General features: G+C 56.4%; 1 protein-coding gene and 1 long non-coding RNA gene across 6 annotated transcripts in view; one reads left to right on the top strand and one right to left on the bottom strand.

The window, feature by feature from the left end:
• Positions 1-11,888, top strand: part of SYT12 (synaptotagmin 12) — a 21,716-nt gene extending 9,828 nt beyond the window's left edge. For all 4 annotated transcript variants that reach the window (XM_016132593.2, XM_016132586.2, XM_036221246.1 and 1 more), the window contains exons 3-8: positions 735-928; positions 2,505-2,897; positions 5,378-5,593; positions 6,268-6,388; positions 7,338-7,471; positions 8,493-11,888. In XM_016132593.2, coding sequence (XP_015988079.2) covers positions 735-928; positions 2,505-2,897; positions 5,378-5,593; positions 6,268-6,388; positions 7,338-7,471; positions 8,493-8,666 — 1,232 coding nt within the window. In that variant the 3' untranslated portion in view covers positions 8,667-11,888. The remainder of the gene's footprint in view (positions 1-734; positions 929-2,504; positions 2,898-5,377; positions 5,594-6,267; positions 6,389-7,337; positions 7,472-8,492) is intronic.
• On the bottom strand, positions 8,203-15,529 carry LOC118602890. Of its 2 annotated transcripts, XR_004950955.1 has the most exons (4): positions 13,226-15,529; positions 12,668-12,852; positions 12,095-12,218; positions 8,203-9,586 (listed from the first exon to the last, which is right to left on the bottom strand). It is a non-coding gene; the product is annotated as an uncharacterized LOC118602890 (long non-coding RNA). The 2 variants fall into 2 exon arrangements; XR_004950954.1 differs by lacking the exon at positions 13,226-15,529 and having other exon boundaries at positions 12,668-13,004.
• Between the last annotated feature and the right edge of the window lie 353 nt (positions 15,530-15,882).

Genomic DNA, 15,882 nt, shown 5'->3' on the forward strand with positions numbered 1-15,882 from the left:
AATATATTTGTCACCTTAAAAAGAAACCCCATGTTCCACATTCTCTCCTACTTCCCCCAACCCTTGACAATCCCTAGGCTACTTTCCATCCGTATAGATTTTCCTGTTTTCAGCATATAAATAGAATCATGCAACGCGAGGTCTTCTATAACCGGCTTATTTCACTTAGTGTGACATTTTCAAGGTTCATCTGTGTTATAGTATGTGCCAGTACTTTGTCCCTTTTCGTTGCTGAATAATATTCCATTTCATTTATCCATTTATCAATTGACGGATATTGGGCTGTTCTAGATGAGACTCGGGGCAAAAATGGGGTCATTTCTTTCTCTCCCTCAAATCCCCTTTCTCTTCCCCTAGGCCCCAAAAAGGCCACTTTGATTATCTGGAAGCAAGAGGTCCTCTGAAGGCTGTGAGGTCAGAGAACTCAAGCGACAACAACCCTCTTTATTTAAAGCCTAATGAATATTTAACCATTGTTCGCAGCTCTTCATCTGCTCTAACCAAGTGTCGCTCCTCGTAGAAATGTTTGTTTTTGTGGAAAAGGGGATAGAAGCAGAAATCACAGAGAGAGTATTCTTGTTCAGCACCGGATCCCCAGCACCTAGCCTACCCCATAGTGGGCACCCAGTAAATACTCATTCAAAGAATAAGCAAGTCTGCGCTCCCTGGGTGGAGGTCTGTAACCACCGAGGGGCCCCAGGGCCCACTAATGAGAGGCTGCTCTTGCCTTGCAGTCATCAAGAGCCCCCCTGACTGGGAGGTGGGTGTCTACGCTGCCGGGGCCCTGGCGCTGCTAGGAATTGCAGCCGTGAGCCTGTGGAAGCTCTGGACATCGGGGAGCTTCCCCAGCCCCTCCCCGTTCCCTAACTACGACTACAGGTACCTTCAGCAGAAGTATGGTGAGACCTACGCAGAGGCCAAGCAGAAGGTGAGGCTTCCGCCCTCTCTCTCTAGCTGCACGCTGCGCCCTCACCGGCCGTTCCCAGGGCGGCCCCCACTGCCTCCCCACCTCGCTCCCTCCCGGTTACTTTTCTCCCGTGAGCAGGGCCCTTTGTTCGCACCTGCAACCTAGCCCAGTGCTGGGTAATCCGTGAATACTTGTTGAATGAATGCTTCCAATTTTTCAAAACCATTCTGTGAAAAATGTAGGAAATATAAATAAGAAGAAAAACCTCTCCCAAAGGGCCACCACTCAGAGACAAACAACTGTTAACAGTTTTTCAACTATTAACATTTAGATGTATTTCCAATGTTTTTAATCCATCTTCGCTTGTCTTTTTTCTATGCACAGTTTTGCCACAATGGGTGTCATTTCTACCTAGAATTTTATATCCTACTTATCATCTTACTTACAATTGAAGCATTTTCCCATGTTGTTGAACACCCATCATAAACATCATTTTAATGGCTGTATAAGATTCCTTCTAAGATGTGTGCCATGATTTACTAAATGCCATTATAAATGATGCAGTGAAAGTTTTACATGTAAAACGTTGCCTTCGTCTGGTATTATGTACTTCGAATGGAGGCCCAGATGTGCAATTACCGTGTCAGGAAGTACAAACATGTTTAGGGCTCTCAATGTCTATTGCTGAATGTTTCATCATTTGACACTTGGCAGAGAAATTTTCTAAAATTGTGTAGAGTTCCGGAGAGCACAGCCAGAATCTGTTACCAGATACAAGTCCCACATGCTCACTTCTTTGGGGTTTCGGAGGGGACCATCTCTTACTCTGCTTGGGGGACTGTAAATTGGCACAACGTTCCAAAGAGCATTTTGGCAACATGCGTCAAATAAGTATTTGACAAAAAGACTGTGTCCTCTGAGCCAGGATTTTAAGAAAGCTATTCAATGCTGCATTATTTATATTTGTGAAAAATTAGAAGCAACATAAATGTCCAACAGTGGGCGGGATTGTGAAATAAATTATGGCCATCCTCTTAATGGAAAACTGGGGGGCGGGCATTACAAATTATGTTAATCAAGACCATACCCCAACGCAGGAGATGCTCGTGATACAAAGGCTTTTGTTTTCTCAAATCCAAAAGTCAATTTAGAGAGAAAAAAACAATTGAAGATTAGTGTGAGTGTTACCTCACATGAAAGCTTTCTCGTGTTGTAGACATTTTTGAAAACTTCCTTCGAGGCTGCTCGATCATCTCCGTTGAGTAGCTATACGCTATTGCCCTTCTGCTGGACGCCTGAATTGCTATCTTTTTTTTTTTTTTTTTTTAATAAACATCACTGCAATGAATATGTTGTATGGAACTCAATTCTTATAAATAAACATTTTGAGGAAAAGCTCTCTCACATCCTGGTTAGGGAGAGAAAACCGAGTGACGTGAAATGACATTTAACGAGGACCTGCCAAACTGAGGCATGCCCTGTTTAGGCAAAAAGGGAACTTGGAGGTGCCTTAAACGGGCAGGGCTTGCCGCATCTCGTTGCCACCTTGACGTCATTGCCCTTCTCATGCTCCCGTGTCCCTTTTTCCCACCCCCAGAGAGCACCTGCCTGGAATGCCCAGCGGGCCAGCTCTCGGGGACCACCCAGTCGCAAAGGCAGCCTCAGCATCGAGGACACCTTTGAGAGCATCAGTGAGCTGGGGCCCCTGGAGCTGATGGGCCGTGAGCTGGACCTGGCCCCCTACGGGACTCTCCGGAAGTCCCAGTCGGCAGATTCCCTGAACTCCATCTCCTCCGTGAGCAACACCTTCGGGCAGGACTTCACGCTGGGCCAGGTGGAGGTGAGCATGGACTACGATGCTGCCTCCCACACCCTCCACGTGGCCGTGCTGCAGGGCAAGGACCTCATGGAGCGGGAGGAAGCCAGCTTCGAGTCCTGCTTCATGCGCGTCAGCCTGCTGCCGGACGAGCAGATCGTGGGCATTTCCCGGGTGAGTGGCACTGAGGGTCAGGGCAGAGGTGTGCTCTGGCTCAGGGGAGTCCTCCTAAGGCGGGTGGGTCTGCAGTGCCAGGCAGGATCTGAGGAGGGCAGCGGGTTTGGATTACCGATCCTAGAGCCTAAGGGGCTAGCTACAGGGAGGACAGAAGGGGGAGTTTGGGGCTGCCCCTGGCGGGCTCCCAGCATGCAGCATTCTCAGCGATCCTGCCATACGAAGGTACAAATGCAGTGTGAGACAGATGCCCATGGCCACACCTGTCCCTTGTGTCAGCTTGGAGTCCTGGCAGAGAATGGATGACATGCTCCAGTTGGCTAATTGGGGGAGAGCTTAATAACAGGACTGTTTACGATGGTGGGGGTGGGGGTAGGGCAACCTCGGGGACACATGGTGCCCTGGTCTGAGGTGGCGAGGGGGCCAGGAGGTGCCAAAGAAACGGCGCTGTGGAGGGAGCCACCTTGATAAGCACCGTGCCCTTTGGTCAAGGGAGCCTGTCGATGCAGCCCACGGAGGCCAGCCGCCAGGGCCGAAAGCAGAATGCAACAGGGCCGGGGTAAGCCAGGAGGGGAAGAAGAGGCACCCCATCAGGCCGCCCCTGCCTCGGGTCCCTCTACCTTGCCAGAGGGAGCAAAGCCTACACAGGACACATCCTACTGCCCAGCACTGGTGGCCAGTAGTTCCCGGCTGGGTGGAGGGGTCCAGACGCCGAGGCCAGGGGTCCTCGGAGGTGGGAGAGGTCAACACAACGTGGCCTTGACCAGAGCAGGAGCCGGAGGACCTGCAGGGCCAAGGTCCTTCTGACACCCCAGAGACCCACCTGTGTCTGGTCACCTTTACCATACTGAAAGTGGGCTTTTCCTCAGTGGTGGGCTTCATCCCTCTCCTGCCCCACCCTGCCCCCGTCATTCTAGAAAGGTTTGGGGCTGACCACCAGCCACGTGCATGTGGGGACCAAGAAGGGGCCGCCCAGCTTCCAAAAGGCAGTTCTGTGGGTGGCTGGGAGCAGGACCCTGGCACCTGACTGTCCAGATTCAAATTCCAGTTCCCTACTTCCCAACACTGAGACCTTGGGTAAGTCGCTTAAGCGCCCTGTGACTCAGTTTCCCCATCCGTCAAGTGGGCGTCATAATTCTTGAGGGGATGTGTTAATACGCGCAGACTCCTTAGTCCAGCCCTCGCTAAGCGCTGGACAGCTGGCCTGTGGAGACTGTGAGCCCAGATCCGGGCCGCCTGTGGCTGGGCTGCCTGGAGCACCCTGGGTAGCTGCAGACACATTCCTTGAGGGGGTCACTGACAGACAGCTGCCACCACAGCCATCGTGTGCTGAGAACCTGGCTCCCAGAGCCCAGCACATCCACGAGTCTCTCATTACCCCAACGGGGTGGATCGAGGGCATCTTACGGACAGGGAGACTGAGGCTCCAGAATGTGCTTTGCCCCAGACAACCCCAGCAAGTGACCAGAATACCAGGACTTGCTCTGGGGTTCCCGTTTCCTCCACCCACGAGCTCATGAAGCACGATGTAGAGAGTGGATGGTCAGGGCCTCTGGGCCCTGTGGGCAGGGAACAGCCAAGAGGCTAGTTTGGCTGGAGGAAGAGCCTAATGCAGGCCAGGATTCGGGTGGGCTTCATCCCACTGGGCCCTTGATTGGGAAGGAACGCCACTCCCAGGGAGCAGTATAAGGGGAGGCTTCCCACAGCCCAGGCAGCCACCAAAGAGTGCAGTTCAGGGCACCTGGAGGTGCTGGTGGATTTATTCCTGAGAAGGCAGGCTTCTTAGCATCCCAGCCTGGCCGATCCCAGCAAGTGGGTGGTTGCCCTCAGGCTGGGCAGCCCCCCAGCTTCAGGCGAGGTGCCAGGAATGAGAGCTCCTCTCTTTAAATATCACCAAGCAGTGACTAAGGCAGTCCCCCCACGGAAGGGGGAGCCGTGCCCGCAAGTGCACCCTACCAGGGGCCTTCCCACGGCTTCAAAGCGGAGTCTGCGTAGCCTTGCCTAGTCATTCTGTCCATCCATCTGTCCCCACAACATTCAGAGAGTCCTGGGCAGGGCTCTGTGGGGGCTGGGACATCGATAGCTCTCAACTATACAGTTACCTGTACTCACACCCGGCCAAGGCTGGACTTGAACACGTGCAAGAAAGATGGAGACCAGCTCAGCTAGCTCATCTCGAGGGGCCTGTGGATCCATGAGCACTGAGGATGGGACCTAGGTGGGGTCTGATGGTGGAAGCTTCGAATGCCAGGCCACTAGATTGCCCACCACTGATGGGAGGACAGGTGGGCTTTTAAATCATAGGCGCTGAGCCACTAAAGGAAGGATGACCGTTAAAGTCGTGGGGACAGCAGAGCCAGGACTCTAGCCTAAGGCTCGGGCTCTCCGTCCACTGCTCTCCCCTGCCACGGCCTGCAGGCCCCTGGCTGCCACCTCCCTCCCAGCTTTGGAGTGCCCTCCATGGCCCTTTCTCTCTGCAGATCCAAAGGAATGCCTACTCCATCTTCTTTGACGAGAAGTTCTCCATCCCCCTGGACCCTGCGGCCCTGGAGGAGAAGAGCCTGCGGTTTTCTGTGTTCGGCATCGATGAAGATGAGCGGAACGTCAGCACAGGGGTGGTGGAGCTGAAGCTCTCCGTGCTCGACCTCTCGCTGCAGCCATTCAGCGGCTGGCTCTACTTACAGGACCAGAACAAGGTACGTCTGCCTACGCGCCCACCCATGAAGAGAATGTGACACACACTTCGGAGGAGGGGCTTCGCTGTCCTCTGCCACGACCTGACCACCAACATCTTTCAGATCTTAGAGAAAGAGGCCTGAGCCACACTCAGGGAGACTCTACACTGCATGCAAACGAAACCCACCCCGACTGCTGTTGACAGTTCTTCTGCTCCTACCGCTGAACCTGCAGAAGCTCGGCTCCTTTAGAGTCTCTGTTAGGGGCGCACTCCTCTGGCCCTAACGTGGGTTATTTCAGACACGGGCCAAGCCGAAGTTGACCTTTACAAATGGAGGAGCGTTTGGGGAGCATCATTGTTATTTAAGCAAACTACTAACTCCCGTCCACTGTATAGCACCCCCACAAAGTGTTTTCCTGGAATGAGGGGGCATAACCACCTTTGGATGCTACATTTAACAGGCAACCCCCTGGCCCTCCTTCAGGGCAGGACCCACACCCAGTGGGAAGGAGGGGTGGTACATGCTCCATGGAGTTGGGGGGGCACCCCTGTTTCGGCCTCATCAGCCTGGGGCCCTGGTGTAAGGGGCCCCAAGAGCAGCAACTTCTCAACAGAGAAGGATGCTTCTGCCTTTCCCTGGACCCCTCAAGTCCAGGGGACAGAAGTCCTCTTAGCCACCCACCTGTCTTCCAGGCCGCTGACGCTGTGGGCGAGATCCTGCTATCCCTCAGCTACCTCCCCACAGCAGAGCGCCTGACTGTGGTAGTAGTGAAGGCCAAGAATCTCCTCTGGACCCACGACAAGGCCACAGCGGGTAAGGCCCCGCTGGCTGCCTGGCTCCTCCATACAGCTGGTGGGAGCTGCGGCCCAGCTGCTACGCCCTGGGCACCTGGAGGCATCAGCAAGTGTGGGCACAGTGCCAGGCCCCCAAGCTTGCTTTGGCTAAGCTCAGGAGCCATGCACAGTAGGAAGATTAACCTAGCTGGGGGAACACAGGAGCCACAGAGGGGGACAGGGAGCCCCTGCGGGCAGGGGGCGGGGAGGATTCTGAGAGCAGAAGGCAGCGCTGACTCCTGGGGTGCTGGGAAGAAACCAAGGTGGGCACCCTCTTCCCACTTTGGAATTCATGGTGGAGGCTCTGCTCCCAGAGGTTGGAATGCATCCCAGGTCCCACATGGGGACCAAGGCCACTGGGATAATATGGGTACCAGGCAGGACCTGATGCCCCAGGTCTGCAGGAGCTTCTAGCCCCGGGTAACTGAAGACAGAAGGCTGGGGGAACCCAACCTTCTGGAGCCTGGGGGAACCCGGGGTCCAGGCAGGCACAGCAAGGACACCCAGTGGGCGGTAGGTGACGAGCAGACGAGCAGACGGCGACTTGTTATTTCAGAGCCCCAGATCGTTGAGTCAGGCCCTGCTGAGCGGGCGCCGGGTGACTCAGAGCTGACGTCTGCGCTCGGGCCATTTATAGAATGAAAAGTGGAGGGTCTGCCAAGCTCCCCAAGCGTCGTGTGAGGGGCGTGAGTGTGTGGGCAGGAGGCAGGCAGCCCTCTCCAAAGTCCAGCTGTTCTGACACACGTGTGAGCCTCAGTTTTCTCATCTGTCAAATAGGAAAGAAAGAAAGGACCAATAGCAGAAAAGCAGGAGCTAAAGGCAATAGTGAAGATTTGGGATATTTGGAGCCAGTAGGCCATTGGGACTGGGCAGGGTTATGGCAAGTGAGTGTGACGCTGGCCCTCACCCTCACCCCCTCGCCCACCCAGACCCCTATGTCAAGGTGTACCTGCTGCAGGATGGGAGGAAGATGAGCAAGAAGAAGACGGCTGTAAAGAAGGACGACCCCAATCCCGTGTTCAACGAAGCCATGATCTTCTCGGTGCCTGCCATCGTGCTCCAGGTGAGGGGGAAATGACAAAGGAGTGGGGACCAGGCCAGGTCACCCCCAGGGCTCTTGGGCCGCTCCATCCCCTGCCGCCCAGCTTCTCAGGGCTCCTGCAGGTCATGATGGTTTGTCTCAAACCATCTCATCGAGAAGCCTTTATTGAACACCCACTGGATACCAGCCCTGTGCTGGGCACTTGGGATATGGGCACTGCTTCCTTGGTGTTTACAAGGGACAAGCAAGAACGTCCCCAGGCAATCCTAACCCACTGAGAGCAAGCCACTAAGACTTGGGCGGTCACGGGAGGTTTCTGCAGGAAGGCTCAGCTCAGCTGAAATCTGGGGGAAGACCGTTCCCAGCGGAGGGAACTGCAAAGGCCTAGAGATGAGCCAGAGCCACACCAAGGGCTCAGAGTTCCGCCCTGAATCTTGCGAGGTCCTACCCACGGGGGCCCTGCTGAGCTCCCCACAGCCCCATGGCCTTCAGAAGATGACGTGCCCCAGGGAGAGCCCTCCTAGCACAGATATCACAGACCAAGGGGCGGGGGACTACAGAGGACATGACCTGGGTCACGCCAGTGTTCAACACTTGCATGCCTCAGAGGATGGGGAACTCACCACCTCCCCTCACTACCACCTTCCAAGCTACAATGACATTAGAAGAACAACAGCAGGCATTCTCATGCTCTGACTGTGTCCGGGCTCCACGCTAAATGTCTCACACACTTTGTTCCCAGAACAGATAGAAACCGTTATCACCATTTTACAGAGGAAGAAACTGAGGTGAGAAGAGCTCAAGTCACTGTCCAGGGTCATACAGCAAGGACATGGTGAGGCCAGTGTTTGAGCCTAGTGCTGCCGCTAGGCAGGGAGACTGCAGCAGCAGGCTGTGGGGTTAGGCAGATCATAGGTCAGGTTCAGGGAGCGGTGTCTGGCACCCCCGCCAGGGCCAAGCATTTGTGGACCGGGGCCCGGGAGCCATGGAAGACCTCCGGCACTGGCCCTGGTCCCCAGCTCCCGTGTCACTTCCTCCCCAGGACTTGTCCCTCCGCGTGACGGTGGCTGAGAGCAGCAGTGACGGCCGTGGGGACAACATAGGCCATGTCATCATTGGGCCGTCAGCGAGCGGCATGGGCACCACGCACTGGAACCAGATGCTGGCCACGCTGCGCAGGCCTGTGTCCATGTGGCACCCCGTCCGGCGAAACTAGCAGCTGGGGCAAGGCCAGGGTGGGCACGGGAGCTGCCTGGAGCCTGGCTCAAGCTCAGCTCTGACATCCTTCTCCATAGTCCAGCTGGAGCCATGAACACTGGGGTCCCCCGGTGGAGTTCCCATGAGCTATCTTGGTCCCTCTGTCCAGACTGCAGCCAAGGAACCAGCCTGGCTGGGTATTTAGGGACCCAGGGTTTCTCCCATTGAGGACCAGCTATGGCTGGCTAGGCCCCAGGAGGGCAGCTGGGCACTGGCCCATTGTTCTCCCACTTTGAGATCCCCAACAGGTCTGCCCCTCGGCCTAGGGGTGACCTTGGCCTCCCAGAGCTCCCCATTCCCTACCCGTGCTGGAAGGCCAGTGCCAAGCTGGGCCATGCACTGGAACCAAGCAAGTCTTGGTGGCCAGGTGCTGTGGTGGGCATCAGCAGGGGTGATGTGAACAAAACACAGCCCCTAGGGTGTCGGGGAGATGAGATGTCCCTGTCCTGGTGATCTGCTCAGTGCTGAACGGTGGCCCAGCCAGGCAGACTCGGGAGGATGGCGGTTCTGGGGGCTGGAGGATGAGACGGGAGCTGTGGTTTGAGGGGCAGGAAAAGAACCGAGGGTCCCCAGGCAGGCAGCCCAGCCTGAGCATGGCGGGGACGCGAACTTCCCTGTACACACACAGTCCTCAGCACACTGCAGTGGGCACAAGGGCCTCTCCCTGGCCAGAGGAGACAGAGAAACCAGGCCAAGCAGAGGCCTGCAGGCCACATGGGTCGCTGGCTCCAGGGTCATTATGAAATCTGCTCCCTTGAGCCATAACCCTTACAAGGCCCTGACCACGGAGGCCCAGACCAGGCCCTTGTGTTCAGTTCGGTCTCGTGCAAACCAGGCATTGGCTCCAAGGCGTTTGTCGGAGTCCCTCCAGGCCAGGCCCTGTTGAGAAGAGAGATATCTGGTGGGCGGTGGGGCGGTCAGCGTATAGACTGCAGGGGCCTGTGGGAGGGGCTCGGGGGCTGCAGGCCCCTGGGAGGAGGCAGTGGAGCAGGAGGCCCTTGGGTTTGGCCTGGGAGGGAGGGGCAGCTGAGCAGAGGCGGTGAGAGACAGTCAAGGGGGGTCAGAATGGGAGGGAGGTGGTTCTGGGGCATGGTTCAAACGCCCAGGACACAGGGAGTCCTAGGGCGAGTTCCCAGAGCAGCCCTGAGACGCGGCTTCTTGGGCAAGAGGTCTGTGGCGGAGGGCCCTCGGGGGACACCTCAAGGGACAGGGAAGCCTGGGTACAGCCAGCAAGTCACGGCTTCAAGAGAGTGAAGCTTCAGCCGATGGCGTGGGCAACTCAGAGTGGGAGTAGCACCCCAGAGGGGGCGTTCCCAGAAGCAAAGGGCTGGGCCCCTCCGTCCGCACATGTATCATCTTAGGCTACTATCCGCCCCCCACCACCATCGGAGGAGGGATCCTTGGCTGAGGCAGCTCCCATCCACCAAAGACGGCCTCAGGGAAGCTGCCAGCTGTGCACCCTTCAAAACTGAAGGGTGGGTGCCCCAGATGAGGGGTGGGTGCCCCTGCCGGGTCAAAGGGATGGGCAAAGGGGAGGATCAGTATTTACAGGGCCACCCACAGTATAGGCTCTTAGGCTGGCTCCCTCTGGCCCTTGTAAACCATGGAGACCCAGGCCCATTAGTTATCCCCAGTGATGTGGCAAGACGGGGTGTCTGGAACAGGGTGGGGGGCCCAGGGTAGTATTGGGACTAGCAAGACTGTGGCTCTCCCCACCTGACACAGCCATGACCCAGCCTCGAGGCCAGGCTGTCCACCCTGTGGCCAGCACCGGGAGGTCTACATGGCCCAGGCCAGCACAGGGCCCGGGGACACAGCTGGAGGACCCCTGCATCCCGGGGGACCCCGGATTTTTTCTATCCCAGTGGCTATGCAGCATAGGCCATGTGCTCCCGCCCTCCCTCCCTCCTCTTTCCTTTAACTGCATGAAATGTCGACTGTGCACCCGGATGGGTGTGGTGGGACCGAGCCTGCTGACTGGAATGATTCTAGAACCAAAATAAAGGTGGGACAGGAAGAAGGGGGCTTCCGGAGGGTCCTGCTCCGCCCAGATCACCTTCACCTCCTCTTCAGGACCCAGGGACTCAGGCCTCTGCCCGGTTACTGCGAGTCCTCCTTCCCCTGCTGTCGGGTGCCCAGACAAGAACCTGTGCCATCAGGATGCTTGGGAAGCTCAGAGAAGGAGCCTTGAGCCAGGCCTGGTAGGGGGGGACAACAGGAAATATCAAGGAAGGCTTCCCGGAGGTGTTCCTGACCTGAGTCTTCGGGGCGAGAAGTAGCATAAGGCCAAAAAAGGTGGATAAGGCCCAAAAGGTATTCCTGGCAGAGGGAGCGGCATATAGAAAAGGGCGGGAGCTGACGAAAACACGTGGCCAATTCATAGACCTGGCTCCGAAAGTCAGAGAAGGAAGCGGCCGGGGAGACTTGGAGGGGGGGAGGGCAGTACGAGTCGGTGAGTGCTGGTGCCCAGCCTGTGACCCTGCCCCACTTAGAGCCAGGTACTGTTGTCATCCCCTTTTTGCAGATATGGAAATTGAAGCTCAGAGAGGTTAGGTAACTAGCCCAAGATCACACAGCCAAAAAGCCTTAGCATCGGGATTCAAGCTCAGGCTGCCTGGCTCCTGAGTTCAGGCTCTTAACCACTAGGCCACACTGCCTCCTCCCCCAACTCCTCCCAGGCTACTCCAGTTTCCCCCTGCCTTCCCCTCCCCTCCCTTGGAAAATCACAGCAAGCATGGGAGGAGGATCCGGGTGGGAATTCCCAGCATCCCCCAGGACGCCTGTCTACCACAGGGCCTACGAAGAGCTTCAGTGGAATGCCCCTCCCCCAATGCCAGGGAGACAGGAGACAGTGGACATGGAAACCTGAGCTCAGGCCTTGCAAGGCGGATGGACTGTACACATGGGCAACAGAGAGGGGCCTCAGGCCGGGGAACTGCCCGCACAGCATTGCACGTGTCTGGGGAGCCACACAGCCGGCTGAAGCCAGAGAGACCAGCGACAGCTGAGCTGGAGAGGCTTCATGTCCAGGCTGAGGCTGAAGGTTTCTGTCCTACCGGCATGAAGGGGTCCTGGGCAGGAGCAAGTCAGAAGGAGGGAGGCAGGAAGGGGAACACGCTAAGCAGCTTCAGAAATGACGAGTGGGGACATCGGCAGGCTGCTTTGGGTCAGCAAGGGGCAGCAGAGCTTGTCTAGGTTTCAGGCGCATTCAGCAGGGCCCAAGGCGAGCGGCTGCCATTGCTTCCTGCTCTTCCTTCCCATCCTCCATCTCCCCTCTCCCAACCCCAGGCCATGGGCCTGCCTCGAGGGTCCCAGGCCCCCTCTGTCCAGGAGCCTTCAGGGTCAGGCCGAGCCCCACCCAAAAGGACAGGTGTGGCGGTTGCTGACCTGCCCAGCGGCACTGGCCAGGCCGGGCCTGCGTGTGGGAGGAGCAGGACCAGCCGCTTCATCATCCACAGCTGACGGCAGCTCCAAACTGCACTTTCCCTCTGTCGCCTGCGGTCGTCCAGGCCTGCAGACACCAGAAGGGACAAACCGAAAGGCTAGATAAACATAAGGCTAGGCCACAGGGGTCCCTGGCTCTCCCACTCCATAACCAACCTTCCCGTCCCACCCAGAAGAATCAATGATGGTGAGTCAGGGGCGGAAGGCTTGTGTCCCCCACCCTGGGCTCCAGTCGAATGGCAGCTGGAGTCGAGTTGGTCTGGGGGAGCCCGACAGAAGGAGACTTGAGAGAAGAGTCACTTCTGCGTTCTGCCTGCCATAGACCTGGGTCTGCTGCCTACTTGCTGTGTGACAAATCCCTTCCCCTCAAGAGCCTCAGTTTCCCCATCTAAAGAATAAGCATATTGGACAAGAAGGACTGCAAAGGCCCCCACACCTCTGACTTTTGGGGATTGGATTCTGAGTGAACGGGCTCTAGAGACCCAATGCCTGGGTTAGAACCCCGCCTCCTCTTACCAGCTGTGGGATCTTGGGCAAGCTACCTGTCCTCCTTCGGCCTCAGTTTCCTCAATTGTCAGGGGATAAGAATTATACGCACTTCATAGGATGGAATGAAATGACACATGCCAAGTGTCTGGCCCCCAGCAGGTACTCAGCGAATGTGAGGTCAAGGCTTTGACTAGAGTTCTGGCTCTTGGGATCTGGTGTTTGGGATGAAAAGGAGAGGGGAACATTGGGAGGCCGGAGGAGCAAAGGGCTCATGTCCCCAGGCAAGGCATCGCAAGGGCAGGACCAGACTCTGAAGTTCCACCCCCTGGCACTCACTTCCCCTCCATTTTAGCCACCCATAAACACTCCACAGGCCAAGAGAGGTATCCCAAGCAGAGCGGGCAGCCCGGGGTGATGGCCATGCAGGGAGCAGAGCAGCCACATGGGGGCAGTAGAGACCCCGATAGAACATCAGGAGACTCACCAGTCTCAGGCAGTTTGGGGGTGGGGTATCAGGAAATGGGGCAGTGGGGCCAGGGCCAGGGAGGAGAGCCTTGGAGCAAACGGAGGCGGGAGGGTGATCACCTGTCTGCTGACCCTGCACTCAGGTCGCGCACTGCATTCACTCGCCCAGGCAATCGTTTGTTCCTTTATTCATTTCTTCAAGTCAGCCCATCTTCCTTCTTTCCTTCCTCTCTCTCCTGCTCCCTCATTTTCCTTCCCTTCTCATCTGTCCAGTCAGGCAGTCAATTGGACATAACATCCTGAGCCACGGGATGGCCAACCTGGCCACCTCTGCTGTTCTGCAGTCTTTGGGGCAGTGACCCACCATGCGGGCTTGGTTCCCAAAGGACTCTGGCTTAGGCCAGTGGGGCTTCAAGGGGTTGGCACCCACAGGCTGGTAGTAAACGGCAGCCACAGAAAACAGTATAACAGTAAACAATACCCTGGCAAGCAAACTATGACCCGGCCACCTCCCCAATCCAAAATAAACTTTAGAAAAACAGAGCTATCCAGGGCTCAGCAATGTCTGAGATCTGGGGAAATTCCTTACCAACCAGGGCAGAAACATGAGCATAGAGTGGGGTGAGGCTGGGGTTTAACATCAGTAGATCTGGGTTCAAATCCTGGCTCCGTGTCTTGCCAGCCACTAAGGCTGGCTACTGCCTTTCTCAGTTTCCAAATCTGTAGAATGGGGGAAGTAGGTCACCTGCTCTGCCCGGCTCACAGCCTGAGAAGTAAATGAAATAATCCATGTGAGATGTGATGTTAGGGGAGTACAGCTTTGTGGCCAGACCGGGGTTCAAATTCAGATTCTGCCTCTTACCAGCTGTGGATCTTAGACAAGAACTTAATCTGCCTGAGCCTCAGGTTTTTCATCTGTGAAATGGGGCTAACAATCCCCACCTGTTATGGGACAGCGGCCGCACAGAGTTGGCGATCCATTAATGGGCGATGTTATTATTAGGAAATGTTCGGTGAAACTGTAAAGCATGACACACATCGAGTGTGTCATTAGAGTGATTATCCCTATAGCAACCAAGGCCAAATGCTTCTGCCTGACTCTCGGCTCCCTCCACCCCTAGTCTGGCCCCACCTGCTTCCCAGCGTTGCCACCCAAAGCCTGATGACAGCAGCAGTGAGGAGGATAGAGGATGACGAACAGGCTGACAGCTGATCGTTGGAGGGTGGGGCCCCTCCCCACCACTCCTTGGGGCAGAGAGCCCTGCTCAGTAGCTACACGCCTAGCCCAGTGCCAAGTCCCTGCCCAGCCCTGTGGCAGTTTCGGGGAGGAAGGGGCACCTGGAGGGTGGGGAAGTCCTTGGGATGTTCTCTCCAACCACGGGTGAGCCTGGAAGACGAACCAGGGGTCTGGGCTCTGCCTCCATGGGGGAGGGGGCAGCGACTCCTGCCCTAGCTGCCTTTTTGTGCCACAGTGAAATTCAAAGGGGGCTGAGGACTTTTTCACACGCCCATCTTTGAATTCCAGGCAGATGATGTCATGACCTGCGTTGGGGGGGAGGGAGCACTGTGAAACCCAAAGACTCCTTCTGCACCTTGTTGCTTTGAACTTCAATGAAAACACTCAGTCCAAGATCTGAGGGGCCTCTCACCCAGGTTGGGGGGGGGTCAGGAAACACTTCTAAGAAGAGGGTCCAGAGACTTGAGGAAAAAGTGAGACAGATGGGGGAGGGAAAAGGTCTTCCAAACTGAGGGAACAACACAGGCGAGGTATGGAGGCAAAGAAGAGGGGGTGCTTTGGGCATCACAGTCTTCTGTGACAGAGGGCGAGGCGGGTTGGGGAGCCTGTGTCAAGGGTGAGGCTTAGCGCTCACTGGCCTGGATAGCAGAGAACTCCGGATGCCAGGAGTAAATACAGAATCGAGGTGGAAACTCACTGTCACTGCCCTGCTGCAGGTCCCCACCCCTGTTGTAGCTCTTATCACACTGATGCCCTGCCTGTCTCCCACTGTAGGCGTGGGCTGCTCAAGGTAGTGACTTTGTCTTAAGCGGTTCAGGGTCCCCAGGCCCTCGGGTACAGAGGGTCTATGACTGTCGCTTAAAGAATAAGGATCACTCACATGTGGCACCAGTCTACAGATAGAAGGTTCCATTGCTTTCCTCAGATCGTGCCCCAGCCAGAGGTGAGACAAGTGGTCACCCACCTGCAGTGAAACCTTCTGCTGCTGGCTGGGGAAGGGCGGGCCAGGCGCGGTGGTGCCAATCACTGACCCATGAGGGCATGCCGAGGTCACTGCATTCCTCCCTGGCCTGAAACACCTTGAGGAAGGACAGCGGTGTGCTGTCTCCAGAGCCCTGGGGGAAATGCTTTCTTTCTCTTTCTTTCTTTCTATTCTTTCTTTTTCTTCCTTCCTTCCGTCCTTCCTTCCGTCCTTCCTTCCTCCCTCCCTCCCTTTCTCTTTCATTCTCTCTCTTTCTCTCTCTCTCTCTGCCTCTCTCTCTGTCTCTCTGTCTCTGTCTCTGTCTCTCTGTCTCTGTCTCTGTCTCTCTCTCTCTGTCTCTCTTTCATCAAAAGTCACCAGCTCCTGCCCGTGTCCCATTTATACCAGGAACCCCAAACCCAGTCCCTGTCCCCAGCGAGCTGGTAGGCCTACATGGCTGACCCCACCCCCCTCCGAGGGAGGTAGGCCTGGTGCTGCTCTGTCCCATTCCACAACGCCACACAAACTGTCGCTGTCCAGCTACTTGTGCCCTCCCCAGAAGCCCAGAGAGGGCTCCTG

This window comes from Rousettus aegyptiacus, unplaced genomic scaffold (genome assembly GCF_014176215.1).
Source record: "Rousettus aegyptiacus isolate mRouAeg1 unplaced genomic scaffold, mRouAeg1.p scaffold_m13_p_5, whole genome shotgun sequence".
Classification (NCBI taxonomy): domain Eukaryota; kingdom Metazoa; phylum Chordata; class Mammalia; order Chiroptera; family Pteropodidae; genus Rousettus; species Rousettus aegyptiacus.